Source organism: Thamnophis sirtalis, unplaced genomic scaffold, assembly GCF_051295495.1.
Source record: "Thamnophis sirtalis isolate CommonGarterSnake01/CBP01778 unplaced genomic scaffold, rThaSir2_p1.2 scaffold_7, whole genome shotgun sequence".
Taxonomy (NCBI): domain Eukaryota; kingdom Metazoa; phylum Chordata; class Lepidosauria; order Squamata; family Natricidae; genus Thamnophis; species Thamnophis sirtalis.
Genome location: NW_028261387.1, coordinates 139,271 through 154,424, shown reverse-complemented (window position 1 = coordinate 154,424; position 15,154 = coordinate 139,271). Strand labels below are relative to the sequence as shown.

At 37.5% G+C, this 15,154-nt stretch overlaps 1 protein-coding gene across 4 annotated transcripts in view; it reads left to right on the top strand.

The window, feature by feature from the left end:
- The window catches only part of KCNT2 (potassium sodium-activated channel subfamily T member 2), a 211,238-nt gene that overhangs the window by 65,727 nt on the left and 130,357 nt on the right, over window positions 1-15,154 (top strand). For all 4 annotated transcript variants that reach the window (XM_087719176.1, XM_087719175.1, XM_087719174.1 and 1 more), the window contains exons 3-4: window positions 2,903-2,982; window positions 14,180-14,279. In XM_087719176.1, the coding sequence (XP_087575302.1) occupies window positions 2,903-2,982; window positions 14,180-14,279 (180 nt within the window). The remainder of the gene's footprint in view (window positions 1-2,902; window positions 2,983-14,179; window positions 14,280-15,154) is intronic.

The following is a 15,154-nucleotide window of genomic DNA, read 5'->3' as shown; positions in this document are numbered from 1 at the left end:
TGTATGTATGTATATATATATATGCTGAACGGATACGAGAACGTTAAATGAGTTGTTGAAAGCCATAACGGAGACATGCCAATGTTTCTGGCAGCTTTGGTTGCTAAGGGATGAGAAGCAGCCAAAAAAGGGGGGGGCGAGGGGGGGCAGTATTAGGCACTCAGCCCTCTCATCACGGGAGTTCATAAAACAGAGATTAGCTCCTACACTCAGCTCTCTTAATTAGCATTGAAGATCTTCTCTTACTGGCAAGCTCCTATTCTTTTATGTCACATGAATGCTATAATTTTTTGTTCCTGAAAATACAGGTATGTAGTTCAAAACCCTGTGAATAAAACAAAAGTACTGCTTCTCTTTGAAATGAAATTGCCTAAATCTGTGTACTTGTATGCTTTTATGCATTTGTTTAACATTTTCCTTCAAATGTTAAGTCCTTGGTAATGAAGGTGGCATGACATTAAACAAAGAGGGATTAAAATATTACTTTATCATCATGCTTAATCTAACATATGCAATACAACTGGAGCACCGGGGAACTTCCAGAGGACGGGAAAAGAGCTGATGTGGTTCCCATCTTCAAAAAAGGAGAAAAAAAATAGATCCAGGAAACCACAGACCTATCAGCCTGACCTCAATACCAGGAAAGATTCTGGAAAAGATAATCAAGCAACGAATTAGAGAACACCTAGAAGTAAACAAAGTAATAGCCAACATGGGTTTGTCAAAAACAGATCCTGCCAGACTAATCTTATTGCATTCTTTGACAAAGTGACAAAATTGGTGGATCAGAGGAATGCCATCGATATAGTTTACTTGGACTTCAGTAAGGCATTTGATTAGGTAGAGCATAACCTACTACTAGATAAAGTAGTAGGTTATGATCTACCTACCAAGGATGTGGGTTGGACAGCATCACCACCAGCTGACCAACCGCACTCAACGTGTAGTCCTCAATGGAACTGCATCTACATGGAGGGAAGTATGCAGTGGAGTACCCCAAGGCTCTCTTTTGGGCCCAGGACTCTTCAACATCTTCATCAATGATTTGGGTGAGGGAATAAATGGGGAACTCATCAAATTTGCAGATGACACCAAGCTGGCAGGAATAGCCAACACTCCAGAAGACTTAAGGCTCAAGATACAGAAGGATCTTGATGAACTTGAACATTGGGCACTATCTAATAAAATGAAATTCAATGGTGAAAAGAGTACGGTTCTACATTTAGGCAAGAAAAACAAAATGCACAGGTACAGTATAGGTGGTACCTTGCTCAATAGTAGTAACTGTGAGGGGGATCTTGGAGTCCTAGTGGACAAGCATTTAAATAGGAGCCAGCCGTGTGCAGCAGCTGCCAAAAAAGCCAACATAGTTCTGGGCTGCATAAACAGAGGGATAGACTCAAGATCACGTGAAGTGTTAATACCACTTTATAAGGCCTTGGTAAGGCCACACTTGGAATACTGTATTCAGTTTTGGTCGTGACGATGTAGAAAAGATGTGGAGACTCTAGAAAGAGTGCAGAGAAGAGCAACAAAGATGATTAGGGGACTGGAGATTAAAACTTATGAAGAACAGTTGCAGGAACTGGGCATGGCTAGTTTAATGAAAAGAAGGACTAGGGGAGACATGATAGCAGTGTTCCAATATCTCAGAGGTTGCCACAAAAAAGAGGGAGTCAAACTATTCTCCAAGGTACCTGAGGGTAGAACAAGAAGTAATGGGTGGAAACTAATCAAGGAGAGAAGTAACTTAGAACTGAGGAGAAATTTCCTGACAGAACAATGAATCAGTGGAACAGAAGTTGCCTCCAGAAGTTGTGAATGCCCAAACACTGGAAGTCTTTAAGAAGATGTTGGATAGCCATTTGTGTGTATAAGGTTTCCTGCCTAGGCAGGGGGTTGGACTAGAAGACCTCCAAGGTCCCTTCCAACTCTGCTATTGTATTGTATTTCTACATTCAGGCTCTGTATAACTCGTACATTCAGTACAACTACCAGCCAAATTCAGAAACTAGTCCTTGAGTTTCAACTATTTATTTTGTGACTGTTTGAAGTTACAACATGGAAAAACGTGACTTATCATTACTGTTCACACTTATGACGGTTGTAGCAACCCCACAGTCACCTGATTAAAATTTGGGTGCTTGGTGGCTGGCATGTATTTACAGGGATTGCAGATCCTAGGCTCCTGCGATCACCTTTTTCAACCTTCCCAGCCAGCTTCCAATGAGCAGAGTCAACGGGGGAGGATTTGCTTAATGACCACGTGATTCACTTAATAACTGAAGTGATTTGCTTAACAACCATGGTAAAAGAAAGTTGTTAACTCAGGTACAACTCACTTAACAACTGCCTTGCTTAACAATGGGAATTCTGGTCCCAATTGTGTTTGTAAGTTGAAAACTCTTTGTATAGAGAGATCGACTGGCCCAAGGTTACCTAGCTGGCTTTGTACCTAAAACAGAACTAGACCCCAGAACTGTCCTTGTTTCTAACTTAATGCCTTAACTACCACTGCTGTGCACCGATAATTTCTTTTCCTTTAATAAAAATTACAGTCCTGCAGTAACTTTTGAGAAGTCTGGAACACACCTCCAGGGTGTTCTTGTTTAATTGTGGCTCTTGAGACTCAGGTCCCCCAACTTGGTACTCTGAGCCATGGGGCTCATTGGCTGACCTGGCCTAGTCACTCGTAACCTATCTCATGTGGGGCTAACACTGTATGCGCGGGTACATTTGAAGAAAACCCCATGTAAATTGTCTTGAGCTTGGAAGGCAGAACAAAAAAGCAATGATTACTGCATAAACAGTTAAATGCAAAAAGACACGGAGGCAATTTTTATGTGTTGCAATCTGTTTTAATTAGACTGATGTCTAATCATTTTGTCTGGTTATTTTTTAGAGTACAGATTGAATTCTACATGAACGACAACACCTTTAAAGAGAGGCTAAAACTATTTTTCATCAAAAACCAAAGATCAAGTAAGTATTTTATTCTTATTTCATCATGTGGGTAACAGAAATTCCTCCCAATAATTAGTGCCTGATAGCTGCATGAAATGGGTATATATTACATCTACTGGGATTTGTGAACACCTGGGAAATTCAGGGATCTGACAATCAAGTCTTTCGTTCTACCTGTTTCTCTTCAGAGCTTTATTTGAAGTCAAAGGGAATGGCCTGCTGTACTGCAGATGTTGTACTGAGGCCGTCTTAGATCCAATTAATAGTACCCACCTCTCAGATACAAATTTCCTTCCATTCTTTTCTTTTTAACCCTTTCTTTTCCTCTTCATGCTACTGACGTGATGCAGAAATACTACGTCCTGTCCCAAGAATGAGGGAGTACTTCATAGAAAGCTTAAATTCCCCTTTACCTGTTACTGTTATTTTAGCTATATTATTTAGGTTATTTCTGCACAAAGGTGAATGCCAAAAAAAGGGTAGCTTTAAACCTAGTCCGCACTTTATTATTAAAGGGTTTTTTCTCATCCATGTTGGTTGTTTTCAGGGGATTATGTGATCATGTGAGGTGAAATATAAAGGCTTCCTCTGATGAATGTATTGGGAAGCTTGTACTACTGAAAAAAAGTGATTTTGCCGCCAAATTTATATTATGGTTTTGGGGGTTTCTGATTGCCAGGACACAAGCCTACTTCTATATTCAACAAAGGTTTAAACACAGTAACCATAGTTTTAAAGAATGGTTTGGAGCTAAGTAGGATTGATATCAACTTTAATCTCTCTTAAAGCAAATTATAGCTTCCTTTGAAAATGAAGAGGATACATGGAGAAGAGAAGAGAAGAATAACTTTATAAGTGCAGCTGGTGGACTTTAACTTACAAAGGGGGGGGGTGTTCAAGGAGTAGGCTGATGTACCACAGTTTCTCTTTCGATGCGTATAGATGTATAGTGTGAGCAAAAGATTTTGACCTATTTATTTAAACATTATCATAAGAGATGCCAGAATAGCAATAGCACTTAGACTTATATACTGCTTTACAGTGCTTTACAGCCCTTTCTAAGCGGTTTACATAGTCAGCATGTTGCCCCAACAATTGGGGTCCTCATTTTACCCACCTCGGAAGGATGGGAGGCTGAGTCAACCTTGAAACTGGTGAGATGCAGTACTGCACTCTAACCACTACACCACTTTTAATGTAACTGTAATTAAACAAACATAGTCCAGATGTTCTCCAACTTTAAGTACTGTGACACATGAAGATGAAAGATGAATCTATGCAACCCACTTCATGAATAAATTAGTAACTTCATTGGGACCAAACAAAACAAAAAATCTGCCAAATTATATGTAACATTCACAACAGGCATATTTTTACAGGTATTACCTGAACAGGCTCTTATCACCCAACAGAAATACCTCTGTTTTGAGAGGTTAGGAATATAAAATAATGGTTGAAAATGATTAATACAATTTCACACAACTCTTCTATGGCCTTGTTGGACCAGGAGGAAGAGGAGGAGGAGAAGGAAATAGAGCTGTGGGTATCGGCAGGAGAGTCCTGGAGAAAGTAATTCCAAGGCCAGTTGGATGCCAATGACTCCTCTGTGACAAGGGTAGATCCAACAAGCCCCCACAACTCCCTACTGACACTTGGAGAGTCCCTCAGACACCCGGAGGGCAGAACTCTCAAAACATAGACTGATTGGCCAAATAGCAGGTCAGCAGATGGGTAGACGGCTTTTTAATAGAGCTTGGCTTCGTTTATTTAATGATCTCCCTCCCTGACTATAAAATCAACTTTTAAAAGTCTTAGTTTTCTCAAGTCATGCCGTACGTAGAACTCTGAATTCCACCTCACTCCATCTCTTGTTTTTTAAACCATGGTTTCCTTGATGGAGACCTGGTCTCAACCTGTGCCAAGCCTGTGACTCTCTTTATAATTGCTGTCTTCAAATATTAGTAAAAATGGCTTTTTTTTCTTCTAGAGGTTTTGCCTCAGCTTTCCTATCTCTGACTGTAGCAGGTACCCAGCTTACTATTTTATTGGCTGGCATAGGGGGAAAAAAACATTGCTAGCTAGCATGCAGTTGGTGGCTTATTACTCAAATCGATCAACCAGATTCTCAAAACCTGTCACTTCTGATGAATGACGCTTCTTCCATTTTCCTGGATCAGCTTTTTTTTTTAAAGTTGTGCTTCCTGCTAAATCGTTAACTCCTTGGGCAGTCTCACTTGTTGCAATGTGGAAACTTCTTGCTTAGCATATTGTGGACTGGGTGAAGATAATCTACACAAGTATTTGGACTAGATCTATACTTAACCTGAACAAACTCACCTTTTAACTAGAGTTGTTAAATTAGGTATAGATGTCTGCCTCATATTGTAGTTAAAGCTAAACATGGTATGTATTGATTATAGTGTGTTAGTGCAGGTGTAACACGTAGAGGAAAGAACTGGTTGGCTGCAGACTGTAGTGTTATATATTATCAGGACTTTAAAACTTGAGATTGTATATATGGGTTTCTTTTTCTATTTTGAAATCATTCCAGGCAAGGTCATTTGATTCCTCTGTGTTAGATATTTTGATCATATTTTCCTTCATTTTTCTTTACCTTTCTTGCAAAATTACATTAATATGAAACTTGGTTGACTTCTGCTCAACCAGGAAAATGTTTACTGAATTTTTTTTACTATTCAGACTAAGACATCATTTTAGGAATGTTGTTCAAGTTTTAAAATCTTTGGTTGTTTTTTCATAAATCTATTACTCTTTCAGTTAAATCTCTCGAGAGTACTCTGATAGCTTATTATCAGCTTATGTAAAGTTTGATGTTCTAGAAAATGAAAAAAAAATATGTTCATTGTCTTACCATTCAGAATTAATTTGCCCCAAAGAGTGAATTAATCCACATTGCGTAGGATTGATAGATCAGCCAAATGAGACCTCTACATTGCACATTCTAGAAGATTGCATATACAATGTTCTTTTCTTTGTTTTTAGGACAGAATGAAGGCTTAGGCCTTCAGTTGGGGATTTTGTTCTGCATGAATAATATAGTTCTTTCAGGATTTGATTTTATTTTAGAATAAGAGTGACCTTGAATGCCCTAAGTAGAAATATTAGGTATAAATGGAAAATAAATAAATATTTAAGTGACTCATTTTAATGATCAGGTTTTCTTGATTTATGTGGCTTCATTTTTATATGATTACAGTATCTGCTAGTTTTCCCTTTAAAAAAAATGTTATGACATCAATTGATGAAAAATCAAGATGGCAATCTTAATCAATTAATTTATCTTTTATAAAACAGAAACAGGTTGTAAGCTATAATTATCATTTTTTCCTTTTTCATGACAATAACATTGCTGAATAAAAGTATAATGGCAGCAAATGGAACTTTTTAGCTAATTAGAAAGAAGTGAAGGTTGATTAGACTAAATAACAAATGTCACTTTTTTCCGATGAAGGTTGATGGTGGATACTGTATGAGTTTACATGCTGGATAGATGGCAAGTTACCGTCTATAGGGAAGAAAGTAAGAGAAAGGATGCTGTTAACCTGGTAAACAGTCCCTTTTCTTTCTCTTTTGCTAAATGCATCCAGAGGAAACATCTTTCCACACAGAGCACATGATGGACAGGTTGGACCTTTTGTCACATTTTACCATAAATACTTGCTGAGGGCCCTGAACAAAACATAAAGCAACTCTTTTATTTTCAAGCTACAATTATGATTTGCTATTCAAGATAACCAGGTGGACTGAATTTAATCCTTTAATAATATGTTGCATGCTTATACTTTTTTCTCTTCAGTAACTTTTAATTCTAATACTATTATATTATAATGAGGATATTGTTTGTTTACAGTAAAAATAAATAGCATTCATCAGTCAGTTTTTTTCACTTGTATAGATTAAACAGATTAAGCAGTATACTGTTGTTTTATTTGCAAACCTATGCTTATGTGAATAATTTCCTTGATTGCAAGGGAATTTTTACTGATACATTTATTTTATTTACTTAAATCTGTAGCCAATCCATTCTCAAAATGTTGGCCAGCTACATTCTTCTGCTGTAGCCCTTTAAATGTCACATTATAATAAGTTTTAGGATTTACCTTTAATTAAAAAAAAACTGAAATGGAAATACACTTTAAACACTGATACCCTGTAATTCAACAAATATTGAAAACATCTAATAAAGGTAAAATAATGTATATTGAAAAAAGATAAATATAAGACCAATAAAATGTGATGCTTAATACTATTTGCTTTCTTTTTGGTCTGGTTGATTTCTTTAGGATATGTTTTATGCCGAATTATGTTATCATTTTGTAATTTTGTATTTTTTGTCTTTTAAATGTTGGTTGCTCTGAGCAATATCACGTAGGAGAAAACATGCATATTTGGTATGTAAATGAAGTTCTTCAGTTAGATCTGCTTCAAAATTTTCACAATTAGATTTCAAATATATGGTCATGCTGACTTTAAAATTTCAAGTGCCGAACAAATAAGACACAAAAGAATGAAGGATTGCTGTGTCCTTTCTCCCTGCCCCCAGCTATATTTAGTTAAACTAACATGAGCTGAGCTATTTTGGAAGGATTTGGGGTGGATCAAGGCAATCAATATAGTCTACAGTGAAACATTTCTCAAAATGGAACTTAAAATTATGCCAGCCCTGTGACAGAGGAAAAAGACAGCTGTCTTTTTGGACTGCCAAGAAATATGGGAACCCAGCATAAATAGAGATGAATATTCCTACAGAATGGCAAATATGAATGAGTGAGTCAGAACTCAAAGCCAATAGTCACAACTACCACTGGTTATCTGCTACCTCAAAAATACCCACCCCTCCATCTTAATTATCTTGTATCTTTTAACTAGCACTCCTCAGTATTATATCGCGTTTGCTTAAAAGCAAAATGAATAATCTACCACTAGGTTATGATCTGTTGCTCTTGAATAAGTTCCTAATTTGTGTATTATACTTGATACGGTAATTTGATGTAATTCATGATCTATCCTGTAATTGAACCCTTATAAACATAATCTTTAAAGCCACTACCTAAATATTTCCACTGAAACATTTGGTACATTATTTTCTTATTTATAAACATATAATCTTATTAATCACACAAAATGATAAAGCAGTTAAAATACAAATGCAATAAAGAGCCACAAAATTACACAAGCTATAATAGACAATAGAATTCAAAATCTACCCAAAAGAGTAGCTTCAGCTACAACATATTATAATGATTTAATCAGAAAGTAATTTAATCAGAAAGAAGCTAGGCTTGTGTAGGGATGGAATCCTTGAAACTATGCCTGCAATTGTCACTGTCAGCAGCCTATACAGAAGATCACTTACAGGTGAAACTTGAAAAATATTGTGCAAATGTTCATTTATTCCAGTAATGCAACTTAAAAGGTGAAACTAATATATGAGATAAGACTCATTACATGCAAAGCAAGATAATTCTTGCTTTGCATGTAATGGAAAAAAGGAGGAGGGCCTTTTCAGTAGCAGCTCCAACCCTTTGGAACGATCTCCCCATGGAGATTCGTACCCTCACCACCGTCCAGACCTTCCGCACAGCCCTCAAGACCTGGCTATCCCGTCAGGCCTGGGGATAAAGATCGTAATCTGTCCCCACCCGAATGAAGAATGAATGTTGTGTTCTATTTTACTCTTATGTATTGTTTTATGTTTATTGTTTACACCCCCCCTCCCTATTTTATGTAAGCCGCCCTGAGTCCCCGCGGGGAAAAGGGCGGCCTATAAATATTAATAAAATATCTAAATAAATAAAAAAATTCAAGCCGTGATTTGTCATAATTGTGATGATTATGGCTTACAGCTCGTGAAAACCCCAAATCCACCAACTCAGAAAATTAGAATATTACATGCAATCAATAAAACAAGGATTGTACATAGAACAATATTGGATGTCTGAAAAGTATAAGCATGCATATGTACTCAGTACTTGGTTTGGGCCCCCTTTGCAGCAATTGCTGCCTCAATGCGGCGTGGCATGGAAGCTATCAGCCTGTGGCCCTGCTGAGGTGTTATGGAAGACCAGGATGCTTCAATAGCGGCCTTCAGCTCTTCTGCATTGTTCGGTCTCATGTCTCTCATCTTTCTCTTGGCAATGCCCCATAGATTCTCTATGGGGTTCAGGTCAGGCGAGTTTGCTGGCCAATCAAGGACAGTAATCCCACAGTCATTGAACCAGTTTTTGGTGCTTTTGGCAGTGTGGGCAGCTGGAAAATGAAGTCAGCATCCCCATAAAGCTCGTCTGCGGAAGGAAGCATGAAGTGCTCCAAAACCTCCTGGTAGACGGCTGCGTTGACCCTGGTCTTAATGAAGCACAGTGGTCCAAAGTCCTGTTTCTCAGTGGTCCAAAGAAGTCCTCTTTTCTGATGAGAGCAACTTTTGCCAAAAGCACTAAAACCTGGTTCAATGACCGTGGGATTACTGTGCTTGATTGGCCTCTCCATTCTTCCTCCATACTCTGGGTCCTTGGTCTCCAAATGAGATGCAAAAGCATGTAATATTCTAATTTTCTGAGATGGTGGATTTGGGGTTTTCATGAGCTGTACGCCATAATCATCACAATTATGACAAATTACAGCTTGAACTATCTTGCTTTGCATGTAATGAGTCTTATCTCATATATTAGTTTCACCTTTTAAGTTGCATTACTGAACTAAATGAACTTTTGGACAATATCCTAATTTTTTGAGTTTCACCTGTAGTTAATTATAATTAAAGCCCTTTTCTTTTAGTATAGGTCAGGAGTGTCAAATTTGCGGTGTCACAGTAGCGTCGGGTGATGTATCGGGACTTTTCCCCCTTCGTGTGAGCTTTCATTACAGTTGGTTTTGATTCACTGAAATTCTCCCACTACTTGCTGTTTTCATTTTCCTACTCCATTCATTAAACTACTCCTCAGCGCTCACTTAAGAGAAGGGGACACAGGGGAACAATTATTTCAGTTGCCCAGGTCATTGCATGGAGTAAAAACAAATGTATGTCAAAAAGAGTTTAGAATAAGAAATGTCTTAAGAACATCTTGGGGAGTACCATCCAAATTGCCTTCCTCAACCTCAGCTTTGTACAGGGGAAGTATAAACCTCAATAGGAAATGCTTAAGGATTTGCATTTATTGATTTGGGGTAGTCTGTTTAGTTTCCTTTTTGAATTCATGCAATTATTAACTCTGATATTTTAGTAAAAAGCAACATCACTGGGCCCAAAGATGCTTTTCAAAAGGCAACAGTGCTGTCTTGTTTTTTCTCTCTCTTAAAAATGTCCTACTTCCCATCTAAGAAGCTTCTTGGATGAGAAGCAGAACATTTTCAAGGGGGGGGGGGAACAAAGTCAGTTTGCCTTTTGAAAAGTATCTTTGGGACAACCATGACTTGAATGATTGAGAATCTCCACAGGGAACAAAACTGTAAGTGAATTGGAAGCATATGGAATTATCATCAGGCCTGACTAAAACCCATTGTGTTTGTTTCCCTTGGGTCCTTCGGAGAGTGGGTGACTGTTAGTCAAACTTAATACAGATTGTCTTTTTTTATTTCCATAAAATATATTAGCATGTTAATTTTCAGCAAAGATTTTCAGATGGCTTTATATCTTCCTTAAAGCAAGAATTATGAGTATGTTAAAGTCTTACATAATATTCCAAATATAGTATATTACAGTTTAATTTTCATTGAATACCTTCAGGCTTTCCCCAAAGCCTTTTCCCCCAAAGACATGAAAGTTGTTCCTGAATTATGTTTGATAACTTGGTAACTAAATCAGAATATTGAATAATAACTTACAAACTTTTGAGAAACTTGTGAAAATATTACTATTCGGATGTTATCCTAAATATCTGTAATGAAGAGAATCCCATACAGTATAGTTCTTCATGTTACCTAATTCTCAGTAACTACCATTCAGAATGACTGTTGTTGTTTTGTAATGTTAATTTGATAAAGGAAAACAGAGAAAAAAGTGAAAGTAAAATAAAGGAATAGTTTTAAGGTCTCTAAGTTAGGAAGCAAAAATAAGTGAATTTTATATTTAACAGAAATGGAGATTTCTGTACCATACATGTGCAGAGAGATGCAAAACTTAACACACAAGAATTGTTGACACAAACTATTTACTACTTAAAGAAAAAACTTAGTGGGTTCCATATGATTTATAGAGTAACATTCATTCCAGGTATACTTCTGGAACAAAATCCTGAATGGAATGTTCCTTTTAAGATGGTCATAATGTAGCTTGAGATACAAACATGTATAGGTTGTAGACCAGGGGTGTCAAACTCATGTTACGTGATGTATTGCAACTTCCCCCCCCCCTTTGCTAAAACGGGGATGGGCGTGGCCAGTGCACGATGCATCCGACCCACGGGCCGTGAGTTGTAAACCATCCCAGAAGGAGAGAGAGAATATTCCTCTGCATATTTGATGAGAAATATTAGAGATTTTTATAGAAATATTTTACAATACCTATATACCCCTTCTCTAGTATACATGTAATATAAAATGAAAAAGAGGAAGTTGTGTCCAAATAAGCTTCTGGAACCAGAATGATAAAATAATAGCTATATGAGATTATTTGACTGTTGGATTATGGTAAATAAGAAGAAGAAAGGGTGATATTTACATAAATTATTTCACTGTGTTGGCCTCCAAAGATCTGAAACATATTTTGGGTATAGCTTCATTACATTAAAATGACATTAAATCTGATGACCCCGTCATCTTTAAGTCTTCACAGTTTCTTCAGCAGCAAAGTGAGGTCCACCTATAAGAATTAGTCAGGATTTTCACAGTCACGAAGCTCATTGGTTGATTCTTTACAAGTTACTTCCCAACATAATCAATTTCCTAGGGTTGATTACAAGGATAAAGGAGCAGTGGAACATACGGAGTGGGAGTATTCACTAGGTTTCCCAGTCAAAACACACAAAATGGTGGCTAGTTAAGATTAGGGTTAGGGTTACAGTGGAAAGGATTTTCACTCCTATTGAAGGGTATCAGTTGTATCAGCCATCATAGAATGTTTAATGCACACATTTTAAATGATCTATTATTTTAATTGAAGTAAAGAGTATTGGTGACTTTCAAATAACAGTCCCCTTTTAAGTGGAATTTATGGTTATGATAGAGGCAGCCTCATAGTGTAACTGCACAGTAATGAAGATATTAAAACTCTGATTCAAAAACATGTTGAAAACACTATATAATTGTTCATTGCACATGTTGTTAAAACTTCCACTGCCATTAGCTTTCATCATTTGCCACTGCCAGATGGTACTCTGACAGAGTAGGAAGCAATCACTGAATAATGCAAAGGGAGTAAAAAATGAGGAATAATATATCAGAGAATTTTTCACCCTTGTTAGTTGCAATGGCCAGTTAAAGGCAGGTTCCGATATACACTAGAGGGACTTTTGCTTGTCTCGGGCGGAGTCCCTTGCTGTCACAAATACTGATATTTGTTCTGCTTTAATGATGATTTCTGGCTTATCTTCAACCTATGTCGCTTACCAGCTAAAGCAGCTTTTTGATAATAGATGACAAAAGAGAGCCACCTGTTCCTATTTTAAGTTGAATATTACCTTGATTAGGTATTCATGGAGAGGAACATTGATGATTGATTGATTGCATTAATTGCATATTTAAATTCGTTTCATCAGAATTGCATACTTTAATTTGCATTTCTTTATACATAAATATATGCACATGTTTTAGTCATTATTGATAATAATATATTTTACACATTTATAATAACGGTATTAGCTATTTAGATACTGTGATCTCCTCACTTCAAATGTATATTGGAAACTCAGTTGTTATCTAAGTTGGTGTGCTACAGAAATGTTTACATTGCTGCATAAGATTGTATCCATGACTACTTTTTTGCATTGCAAAGATTATGAATTGTTAGTCTACAGTAGGGTACTTTAAATAACTTACATTGTTTCCACAGTACTCCATAGATAAATTGTGCAAGATAATAAAGGTAGCAACGATCAATTAACATTTTCTGGACTCTGCTCCTGGGCAAGTTGTTGTTCTTTGGCCTAGTGATGGAGGACAAGACATATTAGCTTGAGTTTTATGTGGGTATTTTCATTTCCATGGTGAAGCGACAGGTACTGGCTTCAGAGTGATAGATGCCTCCAGGTGACCCAACCCTCACTCCTTTTTACATGCGTACAGTGCCCGTAAGACACAGTAAAGAGGGGTGTGGCTTCCATTGCCCAGTTTATACCTACCGTTTTGAAACCCTTAGCCATCACTGTGGATCCCCCTGATGTGGATCTAGGACAATTCGCCACAGCCAACTCACCACGGGGCAACTTGCTGTGGTACAAATGCTACATAATAAGTGAAAAATGGTGGAATAGAATCATTAAAGAAAGGGTGCAAAAGGAGGGAGAAAATGAAATATGAATGGCAAAAATGAAAATATTTTTAAATTATTTTAAATAATTAAATAAAATTGTTGAATTGTCCCATGGCACGTTGATCCACGGAGAGTTAGCCGAGGTGAGTTGTCCCTTGGGAAATTGGCTGCGGTCAGCCGGCCATGGTAACTTGGCCATGGCGGATTGGCAGCGGTGAGTTGGCCGTGGGGAGTTGGCCCATTCCGCCCTAATGTTGGGAAACTGCCAGCCAAACGGGGGGGGGGTGTTAACTTTGGGTCCTTGCGTAGCGTCAAGAGGCATCAGGCTCTCAGCCCTCTCCCCAGGAAACCTTACCTGGCCGTTCCCAGGGAAGACCAGGGAGTCTAAGCGGAAGCTCTAAGCGGAAGTCAATAAGATTGCTGGCTTAGGCTCTTCCCAGGCGGCTGTTTTTGCTTGCTTACCTGCTCCTGTTTCCCCCCCCCCTCTTTTTTCTTTGAAATGAGTAAGTTGATTCTGCATGAATAAGAAAAAGAATAGATTTGGATACCTACTAATGTTTCAATCTGTTTTCTCTTTCCTTTTTCCCCACTTGAAGGGAGACAGTCCAAAGATAAGGGGGAAATAGTTTTGTAAAAGTTGAAATCAATACATTTATTAATATTTTAACATCCTAAATATTTTAAACAATTTTTAACAGATCTGAGGATATTACTTTTCAATCAGTTTAGTAACTTGTAAGTATTCTTTTCTTAATTTAGTTTGATTCACTTTCCCTTTTTCCCCAACAGGCCTGAGAATCCGCTTATTCAATTTTTCACTCAAACTTTTAAGCTGCATGTTATATATAGTTCGGGTCCTCCTGGATGATCCAAATCAGCAACGTGAATGGTAATCTTTTAATTTTTCTCTCAAAATGCCTGAGAAATTGTTTTACTGAGATCAGTTGTGCATAATATATGATCTCCTAACATATTTTTAATTCTACAGGAGTCATTTGTAATCCAATTTCACATTTCATTATGTGCAGGTAGAGAGGACTATAATATTGCAGGCAAATCTTAATTAGCAGACTGTTGAGACAGTAAAATATTAAGGAGACCAGAACATCGGTTGCTGTTGCCACTGTATCTCGTGTAATATACATTACAATGCGCTATTTTTCTTTATGATGACCGAAATACAGGTAGTCCTTGACTTACAACAATTCATTTAGTGACTGTTCAAAGTTACAATGGCAGTTATGTTCATTGTTTCACTCCTATGACCGCTGCAGCACCTCATGGTCACATGTTTACATTCGGATGCTTGACAATTGGTTCATATTTATGACGGTTGCAATGTCCCAGGATCATGTGATCCCCTTTTGTGACCTTCCGACAAGCAAAGTCAGTGGGGGTTCACTTTCCAAGCGTGTTACTAATTTAACAACTGCAGCGATTGACTTAACAAATGTGGCAAGAAAAGTTGTGAAATGGGGCAAAACTCACTTTCTCACTTAGCAACGTAAATTCTGGGCTCAGTTGTGGTTGTAAACCAAGGACCACCTGTACAGTGTCTGCCACCTGTGTTGATACTTCTGGACCTTTCTGCAGTATTTCATTATTGGGTCATCAAATACTCCTGCCTTGTTTGTGACCTTTGGGCATTAGAGCAAAGCCTTCTCTTCATTCTTGTCTGTCATTTTGTTTTTGGTATTTATCCTTTCCTTGTATTGGTTGGAATTCCCTTTCATTCTCAATAGGTATCCAGCGGGAATTGGTTCT